At 49.6% G+C, this 17,613-nt stretch overlaps 1 protein-coding gene across 1 annotated transcript in view; it reads right to left on the bottom strand.

The window, feature by feature from the left end:
- Window positions 1-15,137, bottom strand: part of CHST7 (carbohydrate sulfotransferase 7) — a 38,411-nt gene extending 23,274 nt beyond the window's left edge. Inside the window, exon 1 of the mRNA XM_017657322.3 lies at window positions 13,371-15,137. Within this exon, the coding sequence (XP_017512811.1) occupies window positions 13,402-14,865 (1,464 nt within the window). The 5' untranslated portion in view covers window positions 14,866-15,137 and the 3' untranslated portion in view covers window positions 13,371-13,401. The remainder of the gene's footprint in view (window positions 1-13,370) is intronic.
- Window positions 15,138-17,613: the final 2,476 nt, after the last annotated feature.

Below are 17,613 nucleotides of genomic sequence, written 5' to 3'. Positions count from 1 at the left end.
CTTCCCGTTTGCTTGTCACCTTCCTCTCCTGCAAGAACAGTGACCCCTAGTGGCTTGTGCTGGGCAGCTGCATGCCCCCGAGGTCTCTGGATCTGGCCCAGGCTTCTGCAGGGGGAGGCTCTGCGCGGCTGCTCTGGGCTCAGCTGGTCTCAGGCTGCTTCTCTGCTATGGCAGGGCCATGCCAGAGCGGGAACTGGCAGGAGGCTGTTTATTGCTGTGAGGGGCCTCATAGCTGCACTGCTGCCCAAGGGCTTACGGCGCCTGGAGTTCCCTGGGCTTTCCAGCTTCTGGGCTGAGTATGCTGGGATGCTTCTGTTCAGCTGTGAGGCTCCTGTCCCTTTAAGACTTTCCAAAAGCACTCACTTTTCTTTTGTCACACGGGCGCCAACTGTGGGAATCTGTTCACAGGTTTTACTCTTCCGTTTCCCTAGTATCCAGCACACCACGCACTTTGTGTCTGCTCTCCCAGTGCGGATGACTAGGGCTGAGTATTTAGCAGTCCTGGGCTCCCATTCCCTCCCCACTCCAACTCATCTCCTCCCTCTGGTGAGCTGGGGTTGGGGGCACACTTGGGTTCCGCTGTGTTGTGGCTTGTATCTTACCCCCTTAATGAGGCGCTGGGTTCTTGGTAGATGTAGCCTGGCTATTGTACTGTATCTTCCGGTCTCTTTTTTAAGTATAGTTGTATTTGTTGTATTTTCAAAAATATATATGGTTTTGGGAGGAGATTTCTGCTGCCCTACTCATGCCACCATCTTGGCTCCTCCCCTACTCATGGATAAGTTTTTTAATATGGGGCATTAAGTGTGAAGTCATTCCTTAATACTCAAATAATTCACAAAATTTGCTTGCACTTTTAAAAAATAGATGGTTTACTTAAAGATTCAAATTCATATTTCAAAGAGGAGGGTGACCTTATCTCCTTTGCTACAGAGTATTTAAATGACCAGCTTGGCCCTTACATGCAAGTCGACCTGATAGCCTCATTGCCATCAAAGGGAAACATCCTTCTGGCTGCCAGGCTGCACGGTGATTGCATGTTGTTAGCCTGGCTGAGGTTCCCCAGGCTACTGCAGAATAACTCAGGAAGGCACAGTCTTAGCATTTTAATTGTATTTGTTTCAACCTTGGAAGCTGGGATGGGGGAGGAGGAAGCATCAACTTCCTGCTGGCTTAAAAGTTTTAGAACAGAAGGCTCAACCAAATGAACTTGCAACTCTGCTGCTGTCGGTGGCTTTCCTGGCCCTTTTCAAGTCATGTACCAACCCTGGGCCCCCGAATGGATCTGGGAACTTGCATGGACCCCTCACTTCCCTCCTTGAACTGCACTGGTAGATGTTTACCACCCCTTCCTTCTTTCCTTCAATTTTTTCTGGGTTTCGCCTCGGGAAGTACATGCCTGTCCCTACCCACACACTTGTGCCAGCTGAGGCACCTTGGGTTTACCATCCAAAGCTACATCACAGATGCTCAAAGTTGGTGGCAGGGTCTGGCACTTGGGGTGAGGGCACTGAGATTTCCGGGTATTCAGCAGTCCTGTTATCACAGGTGAATGACTTTCCAGCCTATTGTAACAGCCTTCCTCCTGGACCCTTTCCAGCCCAAAAGGGCTGTGGCCAGCCATTAGCCTCATTTCCAACAGCAACGTGGAGTCTTCTCCCAACATCCTACCCTGGAACCACCCTTTGTGGATGCTGTTACCATCAATGTTTATTTGTTAACCTGGGTGAAGTTTTCTTAACCTTCCTGTTTTCACCTCAAATGAATGAAATGCAGTGCCAAGGAAAACAGAATTGAATGACAATGTTTGCAACAATAGAGCCATTAAGGTTGTTTTTTTTTTTTAAGGGAGCTGCTTAGGGATAATGTTACAATAATACTTGAAATAACAGAAATGTCAAAGTGCAAGCATTCCCTCACTTCGACTCCACAGCAAAATGTAGTAGAAAACATTTAGTTTGCTAATATAACCACACCCCACAAATAGCCTAGAGATGTACTTGAAGCAGCACAAACGTTATAAATCAATTCCAGACTTTCAATCTGAAAAATTAAGCAGCAGTGGCACAGGGTGGCAGTGTACTTGCCCTAGTCAATAATACTTTCAGTTGTACTTAGCACCTACAAATAGGGACTGAGTAAAAAAAAAAATCCAAAAAACCTACAGACTTTTTGCCTGGGGAGTAAGGGCAGGAACTAGGGACAAGCACTTGCCTGGATCACGTCAAGCTGAGCTGTTCCCCCACCCCCTCCCTGTACACAGTGGGAGAAGACGACCCACTTCTCCAGAAGTCAGAGTAGAACCTCAATCCATGGGAGCCTTCAGTGAAACCCCAGAGTCTGCCAGTGCAACAATGAAATGGCCATTATTTTCCCCAGTAGACTAGAATATAATAACATTTCCAATTTAACATACCCACCCACAGCTAAAAATTTCCCAAGTGTTTGAGCTCCCTTGAGAACAAAATGAATGCACTCCAAACCAGTATTAATAACACTTGGAAACAGCTGAGTTTGCCTAGTTGACTTGTTTTTTCCTTTCATTGAGCTGCTCCGGAGCATAATTTTAATTGACATTCATAATTGCTTTTGTGAGTAAAGTTGTTCCCAGCTCAAATAGAGGAACTGAGTCAGCATTTTATAATGTATATTTGACTGCCCACCTGCAGATGTTTGTCATCTACCAAGTGGGGTTGGCAGGGGTACAGAGGGCACGGGGCTGTGACTAGAGCTTGGACCTGCCATTCAGGCAGCCCTTCAACCCCTACAGGGGCTATCAGTCAATGGAGTGGCTGAAGATGGGGTGGGGGCACTGGGACTGCCTCCCATCAGCTTTAAGACTCACAAGTCAAGAGGGCTACTCAGTGTGCAGGGTCTGGGCCTGTCACTTCAGGTATCTCTCCCTACAGAGCGAGGCATTGTGTATCTTCCACCCTCTCCTAGCCCACAGTCCACCGGGGATAAAATGGCCCACTGTTCCCAGGCAGGCTGATATGGGCACAGGACACTGGAGCATGTAAAACAGTCCTGCCCCCAGCCCACAGCAGTGCCAAAGATGGCCCTACTTCAGAGCAGGACATGGATTTTTCCTGAGCTTGAAACTATTTCTCTTTCCTCCTTTAACTTTTAAGACATAAAAATAAATACAACTAATGTAGAAAACATTGAATAAATTCTAGGAGTTTTGTTGTTCTTGGGGAGTGGGTGTATGTGTATTTGCTTTTAGCCAACCAGCTCCTTTTTGCAAAGCAGTCCTCTTTGGGATCCCTAGCTGGAGGGGTGGGGAGTGCACAGAAAGGCAACAAAGTGTAACTTCTTTGCTTGCAGAACCTGAAAAATGTATTGTTCTCCTTTGTTACATCCCTATTGTTGATATCCTTTATTAGAACAAGACACAGCATCTACTTTTATTGCTTATAAAATCTGTATATTCAACATATGCCAGCTCTAGGCTTCTTGAAAGGAAGTCCTATTTTTAAAACATCATCTTGACTTTAGTATTTTTGGCTTACTGTTCCCATGATCTCTCTGAGGCAGTAATGAGTCCTTGTCGGTAAGTCTGGTCTCATTCATTGGAAAAGTGACCTCGAAGCTCTGCAGTATCTTCCCCTAAAACTCACCTTAGCTATCTGTATGTAAGGATCACTTTGGTCAGCCTCCCAGTCCACACTTGGGGTCTGCTCATAACTTTCCTCAGTTCATCATCTTTACAAAAGAACTCAGTCTCGAACCCCTGCCTGCTCTCTATACCTTACAAATGTTTCCACAATGTGCTATTTCAGACCTTCAGTTGGGCTGGTTTCTCTTCTTCCAGGCTGCTGGTGACCATGACCCAACAATATTAAATCACACAACATTAATCTCTCCAAGCTGACCCTCTAGGCATTTGGATCTCCGGCCAGATTCAAGGCTTCTTGCTGGCAGGGCCTAGAGACTGCCCTGCATCCTCACAACTCTCCCTGTGCCTCCTGAGGTTATTTTGGACACTCCTGCCTGAAGGTAAGACTTAACAGAAGGGGCTTCCACTCAGTGAGTAACGACACATCTATGTCACTGGCTGTTTTCAGAATGTGATTCCACAGCACAGCTCTTTGCTGCCCATGTCCGTTTCAGGGGAGGAGAATCTGCTCACTCCCAATGTGGGTCATCACTGAGGTCAAACGTGGTGGTCATCTTTCCAGCCTCTTAACCCCCTAATTTAAAACTGTTCAGTAGCAGTTGATGCTCCCCGCTTCTCCTCAGCATCCATCACAAAGGATCTGAATGCTAACCAGGCCAGTTGCAAAAATGTCAGGCCCACTGGCCTGATGCCTGTTGGCCGAGGGGGCAGGGAGAAAAGCCGATGAATTCCAGTTCTCAGGAGCACATCACTGAGCTCGGCAGCTTTTCTCCAGTTGAAACTGCTTCCTGTTCGGCTCCCAAGCAGTTCTCCACTTGCCTGTTCTTGAACCTGGGCCAGAGCTGTTAGTTAGTCCCTGCTGTTTGTATTCTATACTGCACCTAAGCAGCAATGTTTCTTTCAACCCAGCACATTCCTTGGGTTCCACGACAAAGCAAGGGGATGAGGGGCCAGGTGACCTCACAGAGAGAGAGGCCCACTTATGAGTCAGTCTGTTAGAGGGGAACATTGGACATGGAAAAGTAAGGCCAGCTGAGCTGCTTTAGTTTCACTATTGTCTGTGCTGCTCATGCATAGAACAGGCTGAGAAAAGGCACACTGAGGAATTTTAAGCCAACTTACAAATGTTTTTTAAAAGCATCACTCCTGATGATTTATATTACATTTGTATTCACAGGAAGGAAATTTCTGTCCAGTCTAAACATCTCTTTGAACACGCTCTGAATCCTGCCTTGCCAACTGCAAAGGGGCCCTTTTGCCCTCCCCTGCCCCTGTGACTACAAGAGGCCTCTCAGGGCCATAGAGAAAATGTATGAAGTGTTGAACCTCATTTAATATCAGCCTGATCTCCCCACTGATAGTGTCCCGAAACAGCTGAAGTTCAAGGTAATAGGTACACCCCACTGCAGCAGTCTGAGAAGAAGGCCATCTTAACAAGCTTGCTAAAATCTGACATTATAAGTGTGTTGTTATAAAGGAATGAGAGTTTTTATTTCCAAACGTATCCAGTCCTTCAAAGGAATTACAGAAATTACTTTCCAAGTACATGTGGACAGCAGAAGGGTTAAGAAATTGATTTAATCTCCTCAGCCTGGTTACCGAGGTGTGACGCAGTCTTCATCATCTGAGAGGAATTGTGGGGTCAGAGAGAGCCAGAGGGCCACAAGAAAGGATTGTCCACCCATCGGACTAGCCAAAATGAAAAAATTAGATGAAATCCACATTGTTGAAAGTCTGGGAAAAAGACTCTCCAAGAAACAGCTGGTGGAGGTGAAATTTGGTACAACATTGAAGGACTTTACCTCTTGAAATATAAAAAGCACACGCCCTTTGCTACATATGGTCACCCTACGATAGAAATTTTTCATATGCTTAACATGTTTACAAAGGATATTATTGAAAATGTAGCAATGAACTATTGGGAATAGGAACTAGTTACACATATTACAATACACTCTTATAATGAAATACTAATAGACATTAAAAAGAAGCAGCTATGGGAATTTTTTTAAAGGTTTCATTAGTTTTATTTCTGTAACCTTTAAATCACACCTCACAAATCAGATTTTGTCACAACTGGATTTAATAGAAGCACAGGAGTCAAATCCACTATTTTCTGAAACACTGACACAAAGTAGGGAAGGGAACAATTACTTATTCATGAAAGGCCATCAGAAAAATCCCTAAACAAAAGGTAAATAATTATTAAGTTTAATTCTAATTGGTAAAAAATTTTATTTCAATTAGCTGGCACTAAATTTCTTAAGTCCATAAACCTTCCCCTAAACATTACTGAGCCTTTGCTAAAGGATAAATTGATGAACTCAGCAGCACTCTATGATATAGCTAGCTGTTGGAACATGCCACAGAAAAACAGAAAATAATTTTTTAAGAACATGATGGCAACTATCAGCAGCCAATATTCTCAGACTTCCAATTACCAGAAGTATACACAAGCATTTAGATTGAAATGCACCCTCTCCCTCTTTAAACAAGCACAGAGATACTGAAAAGTATTCCCTAAAAAATCTCACTAAATGCTTTATGGAAAGAAAAGCATGCCCTTGTAGATATCAAATGTAGTCAGTACTGGGACTTTCCAAAACCAGTGACATATGTGTCCTCAGCTGCTGGCCAGGAACTGGTGGATAGGTAACTAAAAGCAGCAAACACATTCCATGGGTGTGCTCTCTCCATCCCCGACTTCAAGGACTTGTCCAAGGTAGCAATTACCTCATCATTTGGAATGTACAACATGGCAACTATAGTTAATAATACTGTATTGTATAAGTCAAAGTTGCTAAGAGAGTTGACCTTGAAAGTCCTCATTACAAGAAAAAAATTTTAAGGAATTAGAAATATTTAGCTACAAAAATGGCTACATATTGGTTTCAATTTGCATAAAACATTGGTAGACATTTATCACAAGAACTGTAGAGGATGCTTCTAGGAAGTGAGCCTGGCAGGTATTTTGTATCCTTCCAAAACAGTTGAACTCATTTTTCACCACATGCTCTGGTTCCTTCTAAAAATTTCTTAAACACTTGTTTCAAAATGGAGAGTAAGCACCTGATTTTAATCCTCTAGCTGTGTTATCCTTGACAATTAATCTTTCTGAGCTTATTACCCCATCCATAAAATGGGGACACCATCTACCTCATCAAGCTGAGATGAGGAATAACTCAGACAACATGCATTAAGCACGTAACACAAAATAGGCACTTGGTAAATGTCACCTTTGTCTTGATTTTTCGTGAACACCAAATCCACCATCATCTGAGGGGACCCTGCCTGGAGGAGGAGCTCCCAAGGCACAGCTCCAATGATGTCTTGATCAAAGGCAAGGCTGCAGTAAGGTGCAAACACTTTTTAAAAACACATCCTCACCCAAATCCGTATTGCCTAAGCAGACACTGGCTTGCTGCCTGCAGACTTGCTCTGAGTGAATGGGATTCTAGTGACTGACTTGCCACCTGGAAATAAACCTGGGTATAACCCTTTCACCCCAAGAATGTTTTGCTGTCGATTCCTTTGGTCACACAGAATCCATAGCGAACCTGCCTGGGGCTGAAACCCATTGGCAAGCCAGTCAGTCACTAGAATCCCATTCACTCAGAGCAAGTCTGCAGGCAGCAAGCCAGTCTCTGCCTCTGGGCCCCTCTGTCCACACAGCCGTCCTCTGGGCCTCTGCACAGCCGTTCTGCACAGCCATCCTCTGGGCCTCTGTCCTCGGTGCTGCCACCACTCCAGCCTCTGCTCTGCTCTCCTGCAGCCTTGCAGCCCTGCCACCATGTCGCACCCAGAGCACTGGGCGAAGCTCTTAATATAGAGTCAACAGCCATGTACTGCCCATAGGTGTGCAGTGAGCTAGTCAACCAGGGCCAGGTGAGAATCCTGGCCACAGGAACTCTCATTTTATCCACACGCCACCTCTCCAGGATTCTCTCCTCTCAATCTATGTGCCCTTAGTCCTCTGCAATGGTCCCTGTGCAAGGAAGTTCAAACATTGTTCTCCAGCCTCTACAACAAAAAGTCTTGCAGACACACAGGCCAGACTCATGGCTCTGCCTCTGACCTCTGCCTCTTTGGTCTTAATGGCTGAAACTGCTGCTCTGGTTTCAGTTGTTGCCATAGCTCCAGTAAGATCCTATTTGGCTTCCTGTCTAATTTCCTTCCATCTGCTCCTTCCCATATCAAATCAACCCACATCTGGATCCTCGTAACCCTCACGAGGCCCCTCAAATTCCTCCTATGAGTAATAGGTCTTATTTCTTTCCAGGTTCTTGTTGCTTCAGCTACTGTACATGCCACCTTGCATTTTGGAATCACTGCCTCAAGGCAGGCTGCACTGTCAGAGAAGACAGCTTTCCCATCTCTGATCCCAACAGAACAATTCCATCTACCCCTAAGTCCCACAGCCACCGGCTCAGCCTGAGTATAGGCGTGGACCATAGAGTGCTCCATGGCCTGGGGAGGGTCTGCTCCTCTCCTTGGGGAACTTTCAGCTGCTGGGTCTTTATTTTCTTTACAACCACTGGGCATGCTTTCAATACAGGAGGGGCCAGTGCCTCCAGCTCCTCCATTTCTGGGGCTGATGGCACCTTTCTCTCCACTCCCCTGAGTGCCTCCTCTGCTACAGTGCCTCGCAACAATGCCAGCTCAGTCTTCAGAAGGTCGCTTACCTTCAGCTCAATGCTTTGAAGCTGACGTTCTCGTGCCACCTCCACCTGTGCTTCCCTCAGGAGTTCGTCTTTTTCCGTGATGGACTCTACCTCCTTCAGAGCACCTGGCAGCACTGCCATCTTGTCTCCAGTGGCACCTTGCTGCCGGTGCTCTTGTGCTGCCTCCTCCCACACAATGCTATCTCCTTCCTCAGGGAATCCACAGAAGTCTGCAGCTCATGTTCTTGTGCCACCATTTCTTGGGTCTCCTCTGTAGACCTTTTTAAGACTGTGAGAAGCAGCCAACCCAGTCCCCGCTGCCTCACAGGCACTCTGCTTCTCAAATCATCTGCTTACTATACCAAGGGCCACCCCTACTGCCTTAGGTGTCACCTCCACTTGCCTCCAGTCCTGGGGTGGGGCCCAGTCCTCTAGGAGGCAAGCCACCTCAGATCACATATCCACTGGGGGATGATCCACTGTCTCCACATTCACAGGGGCAGCCCACTGAAGCACCCCTCCCATAAGGACAGCTTGTCTTTTTCCTTGGTCAACAATGAGTCCTGCCGACTCCGTCAATTGTCTTGCCAGTGGGTTGCAGCCCCAAGCAAGTTCGCTATGGATTCAGTGTGACTAAAGAAAATGACAGCAAAATGTTCTTGGGGGTGAAAGGGTTATACCCAACTTTATTTCCAGGTGGCAGGTCAGTCACTAGAATCCCATTTGCACTTAGAGTGAGTCTGCATGCAGCAAGCCAGTCTCTGCCTCTGGGCCCCTCTGTCCGCACAGCCGGCCTCTTGGGCCTCTGTCCTCGGTGCTGCCACCACTCCAGCCTCTGCTCTGCTCTGCTCTCCTGTAGCCTTGCAGCCCTGCCACCGTGTTGTGCCCAGAGCACTGGGAGGAGCTCTTTATATAGCGTCAACAGCCATGTACTGCCCACAGGTGTGCAGTGAGCTAGCCAACCAGGGCCAGGTGAGAATCCTAGCCATAGGAACTCTCATTTTATGCACAAAGAGGTTTTCTTTTCAGTGATTATTTACACATAAGCCATCTGGGACATGGTGACCTGATTAAAATAGAATGGCTTTCAAAATGCTTTGTTAGAGATGTGGTGGTGGCTGGTCATTTCTTTTTCTGTGTGTTTGGAAGAATTTCTCAGCAAGCAAGCTTTCTGACATGGCTTAGGTTGAAGTGCACTTACCTCCTTTCCTAATTTCATTCTAAGGGCCCCCTCTGTGTCAAGAACAAAGACCAATGTGTCTTAAATGCCTACAGGGATGTAATCAAGGGTCCTACCAAGGGCAGAGGTCAAAGGGAGACATGCTGAAAAGGACAGGAGAGCACATGGGTCCACCTGGAACAGAAATGGACAGTCTGTGATGATGGATTGTTCTTTAAGGAGCTACAGACAGCATTTGAAGGAATGTGAGAGGGAGATAAGTGGGCCCATGAATAATTGAAGACGTTTCCCCTTTCCATATTAACACCCTACCTCTGCTTGGAACTTCAGAGCTCCAAGTTCTTTCATGTAGATTACTGTGGCAGACAGTTCACTGCTCATCAATGACCCTTAGTACTCATCCTGGCCTGTTCCACTGGCCACGGCATGGCCCAGGAGATGAATCATGACTGGTCTAAGTCAGTGCTTTTCAATTTTGGCTGCAAAGTACAATCACCTGGGAGTTCTTAAAATGTCCCTGTGTCTGAACCTCACCCCAGACCAATTAAATCAGAATTTCTGGGGCATGGAGCTCAGGTATTAATGTTAAAAAAAAAACAACTCCTCAGGTGAATTTACTGTCCCACCAGGCTGAGAACCACTGGTCTAAGCAAATGATGATGATCCCATCCTTTTACCAGGGCAGGGGATGTGACCCAGTTCTGGCCAATGAGACATAAGAGGAAGTTGGCTGGGTGAGGGGGTTCTGGAAAGGCTTTATAACCAAGCTGAAGGCATGGGACATGCGTGAGGACAAGCTGCCCTCGCTCTTACTTGCTAACCAGCTTCCTTCCTTTCTGCCTGTGAACAGCCCTGTGGAGTTACGATGCTTGTACCTGAGGCTCCCATCTTGTGTCCTTGGGAAGATAAGCTGGGCAAGGAAAGCTGAGAGGACAGAAAAGATGGAAAGGACCTGGGTTCTTGGTGACTTGGCTCTGGATACTGTGGTTCCTACCCAGCTCTGAGGAGAAGCACACTACTCCCTCCCTGCCACACCCTGGCTGGCTGTCAGGTACACCCCAGCCAGGAGTTACCCAGATTAATTCACGTGTAGCCCCTTGTGGATAAAGTGAAGTTTCCTGTGGTCAGGATTCTCACCTGGCCCCAGTCGGCTAGCTCACTACACACGTGTGGGCAATGTGTCGTTATTGACTCCATATAAAGAGCTCCACCCAGTGTTCTGGGTGACATGGTGGCATGGCTGCAAGGCTGCATGAGAGCAGAACAGAGGCTGGAGTGGTAGCAGCACCAAGGATAGAGGCCCAGAGGACGGCTGTGGGGGCAGAGGGGCCCAGAGGCAGAGACCGGCTTGCTGCATGCAGACTCATTCTGAGTGGGACAAGATTTTAGTGATTGACCTGCCACTGTGGAAATAAAGTTGGGTATAACCCTTTCACCCAAGAATGTTCTACTGTCATTTCTTTGGTCACACTGAATCCACAGTGAACTTGCCTGGGACTGAAATCCATTGGCAAGACACCTCTCTTCACCACTGAGCCCAGGGCATGCTCAAATGCCACATGGGAAGGACAGCCATGAGCAGGATGGCTGTAGAGTCACCAGCTTTCCTATGTAGGTGCAGCAGGAGCTCAGGGATGTGTGATTGATTTGGTTGCTGGTTGGAACCCATTAGTAATAAAGCTAAGTGTGTCCCCCCCACCCCAGTAAGGTGCTTCCAGGGGGTGCTTTAGGGGGCCAGGAAAGGTGGTGTTATAATGCAGAGATTCTTTGAGCTCTGGGCCCTAACACCAATACTGCTCCACCCTCCTCAGCCCAGGTGTGACTTTGAGCAAGTTACGTTACTTCTCTGAGCCTCAGATTCCTTACCTGTGAAATTGTTGATGTGTCAAAATAATGATACAGGTACAAGGCTTAATTCAATACACAGCACATGATGATCTGTCCTCTTCCCTTGCCTTCCCTAGTAGTGTCACAGACTTTTGGAAACTAATCAGTGGGCCAGTAACATTATCTTTCTAGGAACCTGGAATACGAGCATTTTAATAAATCCACTGGTTAATGGTGACATGGTAAGTGCCCACTAATGCCAGCAGAAATGTGGGAAGAGGGACTCAGTCACCAAAGTGTGAACGATTCTAAAGTTTGCTCTCAGATGTCCTTGCAGCCCTGAACAGGAAGCCCCACTGGCCTTCCAAACAGCAGCATAGTTACTGTCCCTGCACACACTCTAACTTCCTAGGAGATAAAGACTGTGTCTTCTAACTGACTCTCTATTTGCTTTCCTACCTCACCCCCGTCAGTCGTCCATAAAGTGAAAAAGTGAAAGAAAAAAAAACTTATGGGGGATAATCAGTTCTTAAAGCCACAAAACGCTGCAGCATTTGCCTGGAGAGGCGGTCCCCCAGCCCTGTGGAAAAGGGTTAGGGACCATTATGTTACTTACGTCTGTAAATGCAGGACTAGCAGATGAAAGGATGTTTTTGTTATGATGTGACAAATCACTCTGTGCCTTGCCTGCCTTCATTCTGGAAATCAGGAAAGCACACAGACTTCCTAGCAGTGACAGAAACTGACCAAGAAAACCACTTAATGACTGGAAGCAAAAAGAGTCAGCTTCCGAAATCACTCTGCAACCCTGGCTCAGTTAACAACAAAATCTATCTTCATTAACATCTTCAGCTTTGTCATCAGAGCTTTACCCCAAGGGAATACTGAATTACACTACAAAATAATGAATGGAAACAAGTCACTTCCACCCACCCAGCCCTGCTTTTCCTCCTCCTCTGGACCAGACGTTGCCGAAGGCTTCACCCCTTCCCACTCACACAGAATTTGGGAAAACCCATTCCCAGGCCACTAACTAGGCTCTTAAGGTCATCATCATGCGGAACATACTCTTCCCTCAGCCAAAGGTTCAGGCCGTACACTGACCCAGACACTGAAAGAATTCTGAGACCATATAAACCCCACTGCGGCATCTTAGGATATGTGCTTTACAGAGAAAGAATACAAAAATGGGGGAGGGGAGTCTTTGTTTTAGAAAGTTCCTTCTGCAGTCCTAGCCAAAGCTCTTACTGCCAGTCTCAGGTCTAATCTCTGAAACGGATGAGCAGGAGTAGGGGTGAAGCCCAGCCCTGAGGTCCTGTAGGCACCTGAGGCAGCATTGGGACATGATGTGAACGGGATATGGTCAAATATCCTGCCAATGCCAGCCACTGGGGGCGGTCAGGGAGATGCCATATAAGCCAGGGGAAAGCAAAGTCCCTATACCACATGCGCAGCACCTGTTGCAAGAAAGGGCCTGAATGCTTGGTAACTCAGAAAGGCAAGCCCAGGGTCTGCACTCAGAGAAACAGAGGCAGAGAAGAAAGATGAAATGAAGTAGGTAGAGGTAGGTCAGCTAGGAGCCATAATTTCCCACCAAACCCTGCTTGGGGCTTTCTCTATGTCTGCAAACACTGTTGCAAAAATTTTCCCCGTGGGAACGACTGGCGTCAAGATCAAGTCATAATCATCAACCTCAGATGGTCCCCCAAATCCTATACTTTTCATGTCATTTTCCAGTCTCAAGTTTCGTTACTATTTCAAACCTTCTCTCTCTCCTGAGACCTCTGATGCCCCTCTTCCCTCTCCGCCCCACTCCTAACCCTACCTCCTACTTCATGGGAGAAACTGGGAGTGCGGAGACCTGGACTCCACCCCAACCATACCTCACCTCTCCCATCTCAGGGTCCTCCTCTGAGGAGGCAGGTGGCCAAGCTAGAGATCACGATGACTCTGCCAAATGCTACCAGCAGCACTTTCCCACCTGCTTGGATCTATTCAGACAGGTGAGATTCGGGTCGGCATCCCCCTCCCGCTGCAGGCTGGTCCAAGCTCCCCGGGAAGACCCTACCCAGGGCCGCCTTACCCGGATCCGCCCCGGGGAGGCGGGCGGGGGGCTATGTGGCGCCGTCGGCCTCTGCCGGCAGCAGCGTCTCCTGGTCCCCGGGCGGCTCAGCATCGCCCTCCTCTCCGCTGCGAGGGTAGGCCAGCAGACGCATGGCTGGAGCGCAGGCGGCCTCCACCTGACGCACCTGTTCTCGGCTCAGGCGCTCGCGCCAGGCGTGCACCGCCTCGCGGGCGTCACGGGCCGACAGGTGGAAGGGCCGGTCGGCGCCATAGGCTGCGCCACGCGTCATGTTGAACGCAAAGGCGTCAAGCGCAGCGAGCGCGCGCAACCCGGCAAAGCGCAAAAGGCGGCGCAGCTGGGCGCGCGGCTGCCGCACCAGGTCCTCGTAGCGCAGCCTCAGGTAGCGGCGCCGCAGCCAGGCGGGCGCACCGCGCGCGAAGAGCAGGTCGCGCAGCCAGGCTTCGCAGATCACCTCGAGCGCGCCAGTGAGGAAGAAGTCAGCGCGCGGCGTGACAGGCAGCGCGCGGGCTGAGTCCCCGGGCCGAGCGCCCACGCCGTGAGCCAGCAGCACGCGGTGGAAGCGGTCGCCCCTCTGGCGGGTGCGCAGCACCTGGATGCTCTCACGCAGCAGCCCCTGCCTGGATTTGAGGCGCGAGTTGTGCACGGCCCGCGGGTCGCGGAAAAGCTGCACCACCTTCAGGTTGAGGCCGGGGTCCCGCAGCAGAGGCACCAGCACGCCCAGGTCGAGAAGGCGCACGTCCTTGATGACCACCACAGGATATTTGCGGCACTCGGCCTCCAGAGCGCGCAGAGCCACGGGTGGGCAGCTGCGCTCGCAGGCAGTGTCTTCGACTAGGCCGACTTCGGCGCGGGCACGGGGTGCGCCCGGGCACAGCGGCGGCGAGCAGATGACCTTGTTGGTTCGCCAGCGGAAGAGGGCGGCTGTGGTGAGATTGGCGGCGTCTGGGAACCGCGCGGCAGTGTCCCCAGGCGGCGCGTACATCCTCAGCACCGAGAAGTCGCAGCGGAAGAGCGAGCGCAGCATGTCGCGCAGCGCGCCCTGCAGGCTCTCGGCGTCGCCCGGATACAGCGCCTGCCACAGATGCCACATGGGTTCATACAAGTAGAAAACGTCCGGGTGCTGGTTGAACAGCTCTCCCAGGAACGACGAACCGGTGCGCCAGGTGGCATGCACGTAGATGTGCTGCTTCTCGCGAGACACCGCCTCCCTAATGGCGCCGCTAAGGTTGCCCGGGGACCTCGGGGACAGGCCCCCGCCCCACTCAGCGGCCGGCAGCGCCTCTGCGCCCTGCTCGCGTTCGCCTGCCGCCGCCGCCTCCAGGCTCCACACTCCCAGGCTGCGCCGCAGGCCCGGGCAGTGCCCAGTGCCCTTGTCCCCGTCACGGCCGCCGTCCAGTACGGAGGGGACGAGCAGCAGCACCAGCGTGTACAGCACCAGCAACATCGCGAATTTGCAGTACTCCCGGCGCCGCCGCCGCCGGCCCTTCATCATTCACCAACCCCCCCAGCGCGGGTGGGGCGCCTGTCCTCTCCCCTTCCTCCGAAATCTGTTCCGAGTCCGCTCCTCCGGCCTCCTCGGGCCCCTCTGCGCCGGGAGGAGCGGAGCCACCCGGGCCGTGCATCAGCAAGTGGAAACGGGAGGCGGCGGTTCTAGCGGCAGCGCCCTTGCAGGCTCTTCTCTGCGCCGCCGGAGAGCCGCCTATTGGCCGGTTTGGCAGCCGCGCGCCCCGCCTTCAACCCCGCAGCTTCTCCCCGCCTCTCTATCCTGCTGGGTTCGCGCAAGGCGCTGCCAGATCCGGGCGGGGTTGTCGCGGGGTGGGGACGCCGGCTGGGGAGCCCTGAGCTAGACCCCACCTTTCCCCAACCCCTCCTTAATGAAGTCAAGGCTTCGTGAATTTTCAGGCAAGGGAGCGGCTGGTATGTACGCAATGTACCCAGTGACGGGACGTGGACCCCCACCCTGAGAACGCCCGTGCCGCTCCTGTTTTATGTCCCCTGCCTGGCCATATCTGTCGTAGGCAGACTGGCCTGTGCAGTATTTAGAGCGGGGCCCCTGGTCACTATCGACAGCCAGCGCCCCCCATCAGCCCTGGGATGAGTGTTATTGAGTTCTAGATGGGAGAACTTCCCCAAGATAAAGACACGATTGCATACTGCAGGGCAGTCCAAAGGAATGGAGGCACTACTGCATTCACGCAGTGCATTTCATTGTTAAGGTGTATGTCGAAGGTGAGTTCCTCAGGAGCTCAGTGCTTGAAAGGACCCACTAGAAGGGACGTGTACTTAAGGATGAATGAAAAGTGAAAGGAAGTGCAAGAGGCAGATTAAGCTTAGAGTTCATGACATCCAAAAGAGAACTTTCAAAGGAAAATTTGTGCTCTGCTGCAGCAGTATATTGAACAAGGATATGAACACCCGAAGGCCGTGTGAGGTTAATGGTGTTCAAATCGGAAAAATGCGAACATCTCCCGAGATCTTCTCTGGACTTTTTCATCAAAGAAACTACTTCACCTCGGAAGTCACTAGCTCCAGCATCCACCACAGACCTCTCTTCTTTCAGCCACTTGTTCCAATCCTCTCTATTCTCCAGCCTCATTGACCACAACCTTGACTTTATTCTAAATTTTTTGTATAGACCTCTGATACCACTCTTTCCCTTCTCCATTTCCACACATGACCTTACCTCCTACTTTATAGAGAAAATGAAACTGTGTTAGACAATCTCTCGCTTTTCTACTACCAGAGCCACCTATCTAGTTACCTCTGTAGCCATCTTTTCCTTTATGGCAGGGATATTCTTTTCCAATATTCAGCTATAACTTTTTCCTTCTCTATGTTTTTACTTTTCCCTCCTATCCTCTTTTAAGCAAGTAGATGGCTCTGCATTCACCTAGGGAGAGATGCAGCCAGGCAGAATGCAAAAGGTCATTGGTGTTTCTAAACTCCAGTAGTTAAGAGTGTGGTGAGTTTTATAAATAACCACAAAGTTTTCCCCTCCTTTCCCCATGCCCTTTGGCGATGCCTACCCAGACCCACCCTGGGATGGACTTGTGGCATGAATTGGTCAGTGGGACAGTAGCAAACAGGACACAAGCAGAGGCTTCAAAAATGCTTCCACTGTACGGATTGCCCTTTTGCTGCTCTTGGGAACCCTGAGATAGCCAGGTGAAGAAGCTTGGGCTAGCCACATGGATCAGAGACTAAGCTGTCCCAGCTGAGGCCCACCCCACCCCAGACCAACCAGCCTGCCAACAGCCAGACAGATGAGAGAGGATATCCTATACCAGTGCTTCTCAAACTTTAATGTATACATAAACCACCTGGGGGTCTTGTCAAAATGCAGAAACTGATTCATTAGGTCTAGGTGGGGTCAGAGAGTCTACATTGTTAGTAAGCTCCTAGGTGCTGCTGGTCTGAGGGCCACACTTTGAATAGGAAGATATTACACCATCCAACTGCAATAGAGGTGACTCAGTCCAGTGCCACCTTGCTGACCCACAGAATTGTGGGAAGTAATGGATGTGTGTTGCAAGATACTAAGTTTTGGGGGTTTGTTATGCAGCAAAAGCTAGTTCACATAGAGAGGGTGTGAAGGCTCAGATGCAATTTCCTGGAGAAGCAGGGTAAGGAGCAGACATCCACTGGTCCCTCCCCTGGGCTGTGGGCAGGTGAAAGGAGAAGTCTATGGCCCTACAGCAGAAGGCACCTGAGCTCTAATGAGTCAGGGAAGAGCAGGACTCAAGGAGGAGTGGCTGTGTGGTTTGTCCAGCCTGAAACAGATTATCAGTGGTACTGTCCTAAACCTTCCTGGACCCCAGGCACAGCTTGGAGGCTGCAAGAGGGTCACAGAGACAGAAATGGCAACATCTTTGGGACAACTATGTGGACCAAAACCCAATGATCCTAAGACCCCAGATCAACAGTACACTTCTGGGAATAGAGAAACCCTAGGTATCACCAAGGTGAATTATCTGTTACTAAAGCAGAGAGTTCAATCAGAAATAAAGTTATTTTCAATAAAGTGATTTCTAGCACACCTAGGTTATGGACCTGCTACCCCCTTTTTTTCTAGTAAAATAGGGTAGACCCCCATCTCCCCTGTCCATCACCACTTCTCCCTCCTGTTAATTCAACCACACCCTCTCAACCAGATTATTCTCACCAATGTGAGAATTCATTGTTAAATGTCCCTCTCCCTCTCTCTTTTTCGCTCTTTCTCTTTTAAAGTCCCAGTGATTCA

Source organism: Manis javanica, chromosome X, assembly GCF_040802235.1.
Source record: "Manis javanica isolate MJ-LG chromosome X, MJ_LKY, whole genome shotgun sequence".
Lineage (NCBI taxonomy): Eukaryota > Metazoa > Chordata > Mammalia > Pholidota > Manidae > Manis > Manis javanica.
This window is presented reverse-complemented; position numbering and strand designations above follow the sequence as displayed.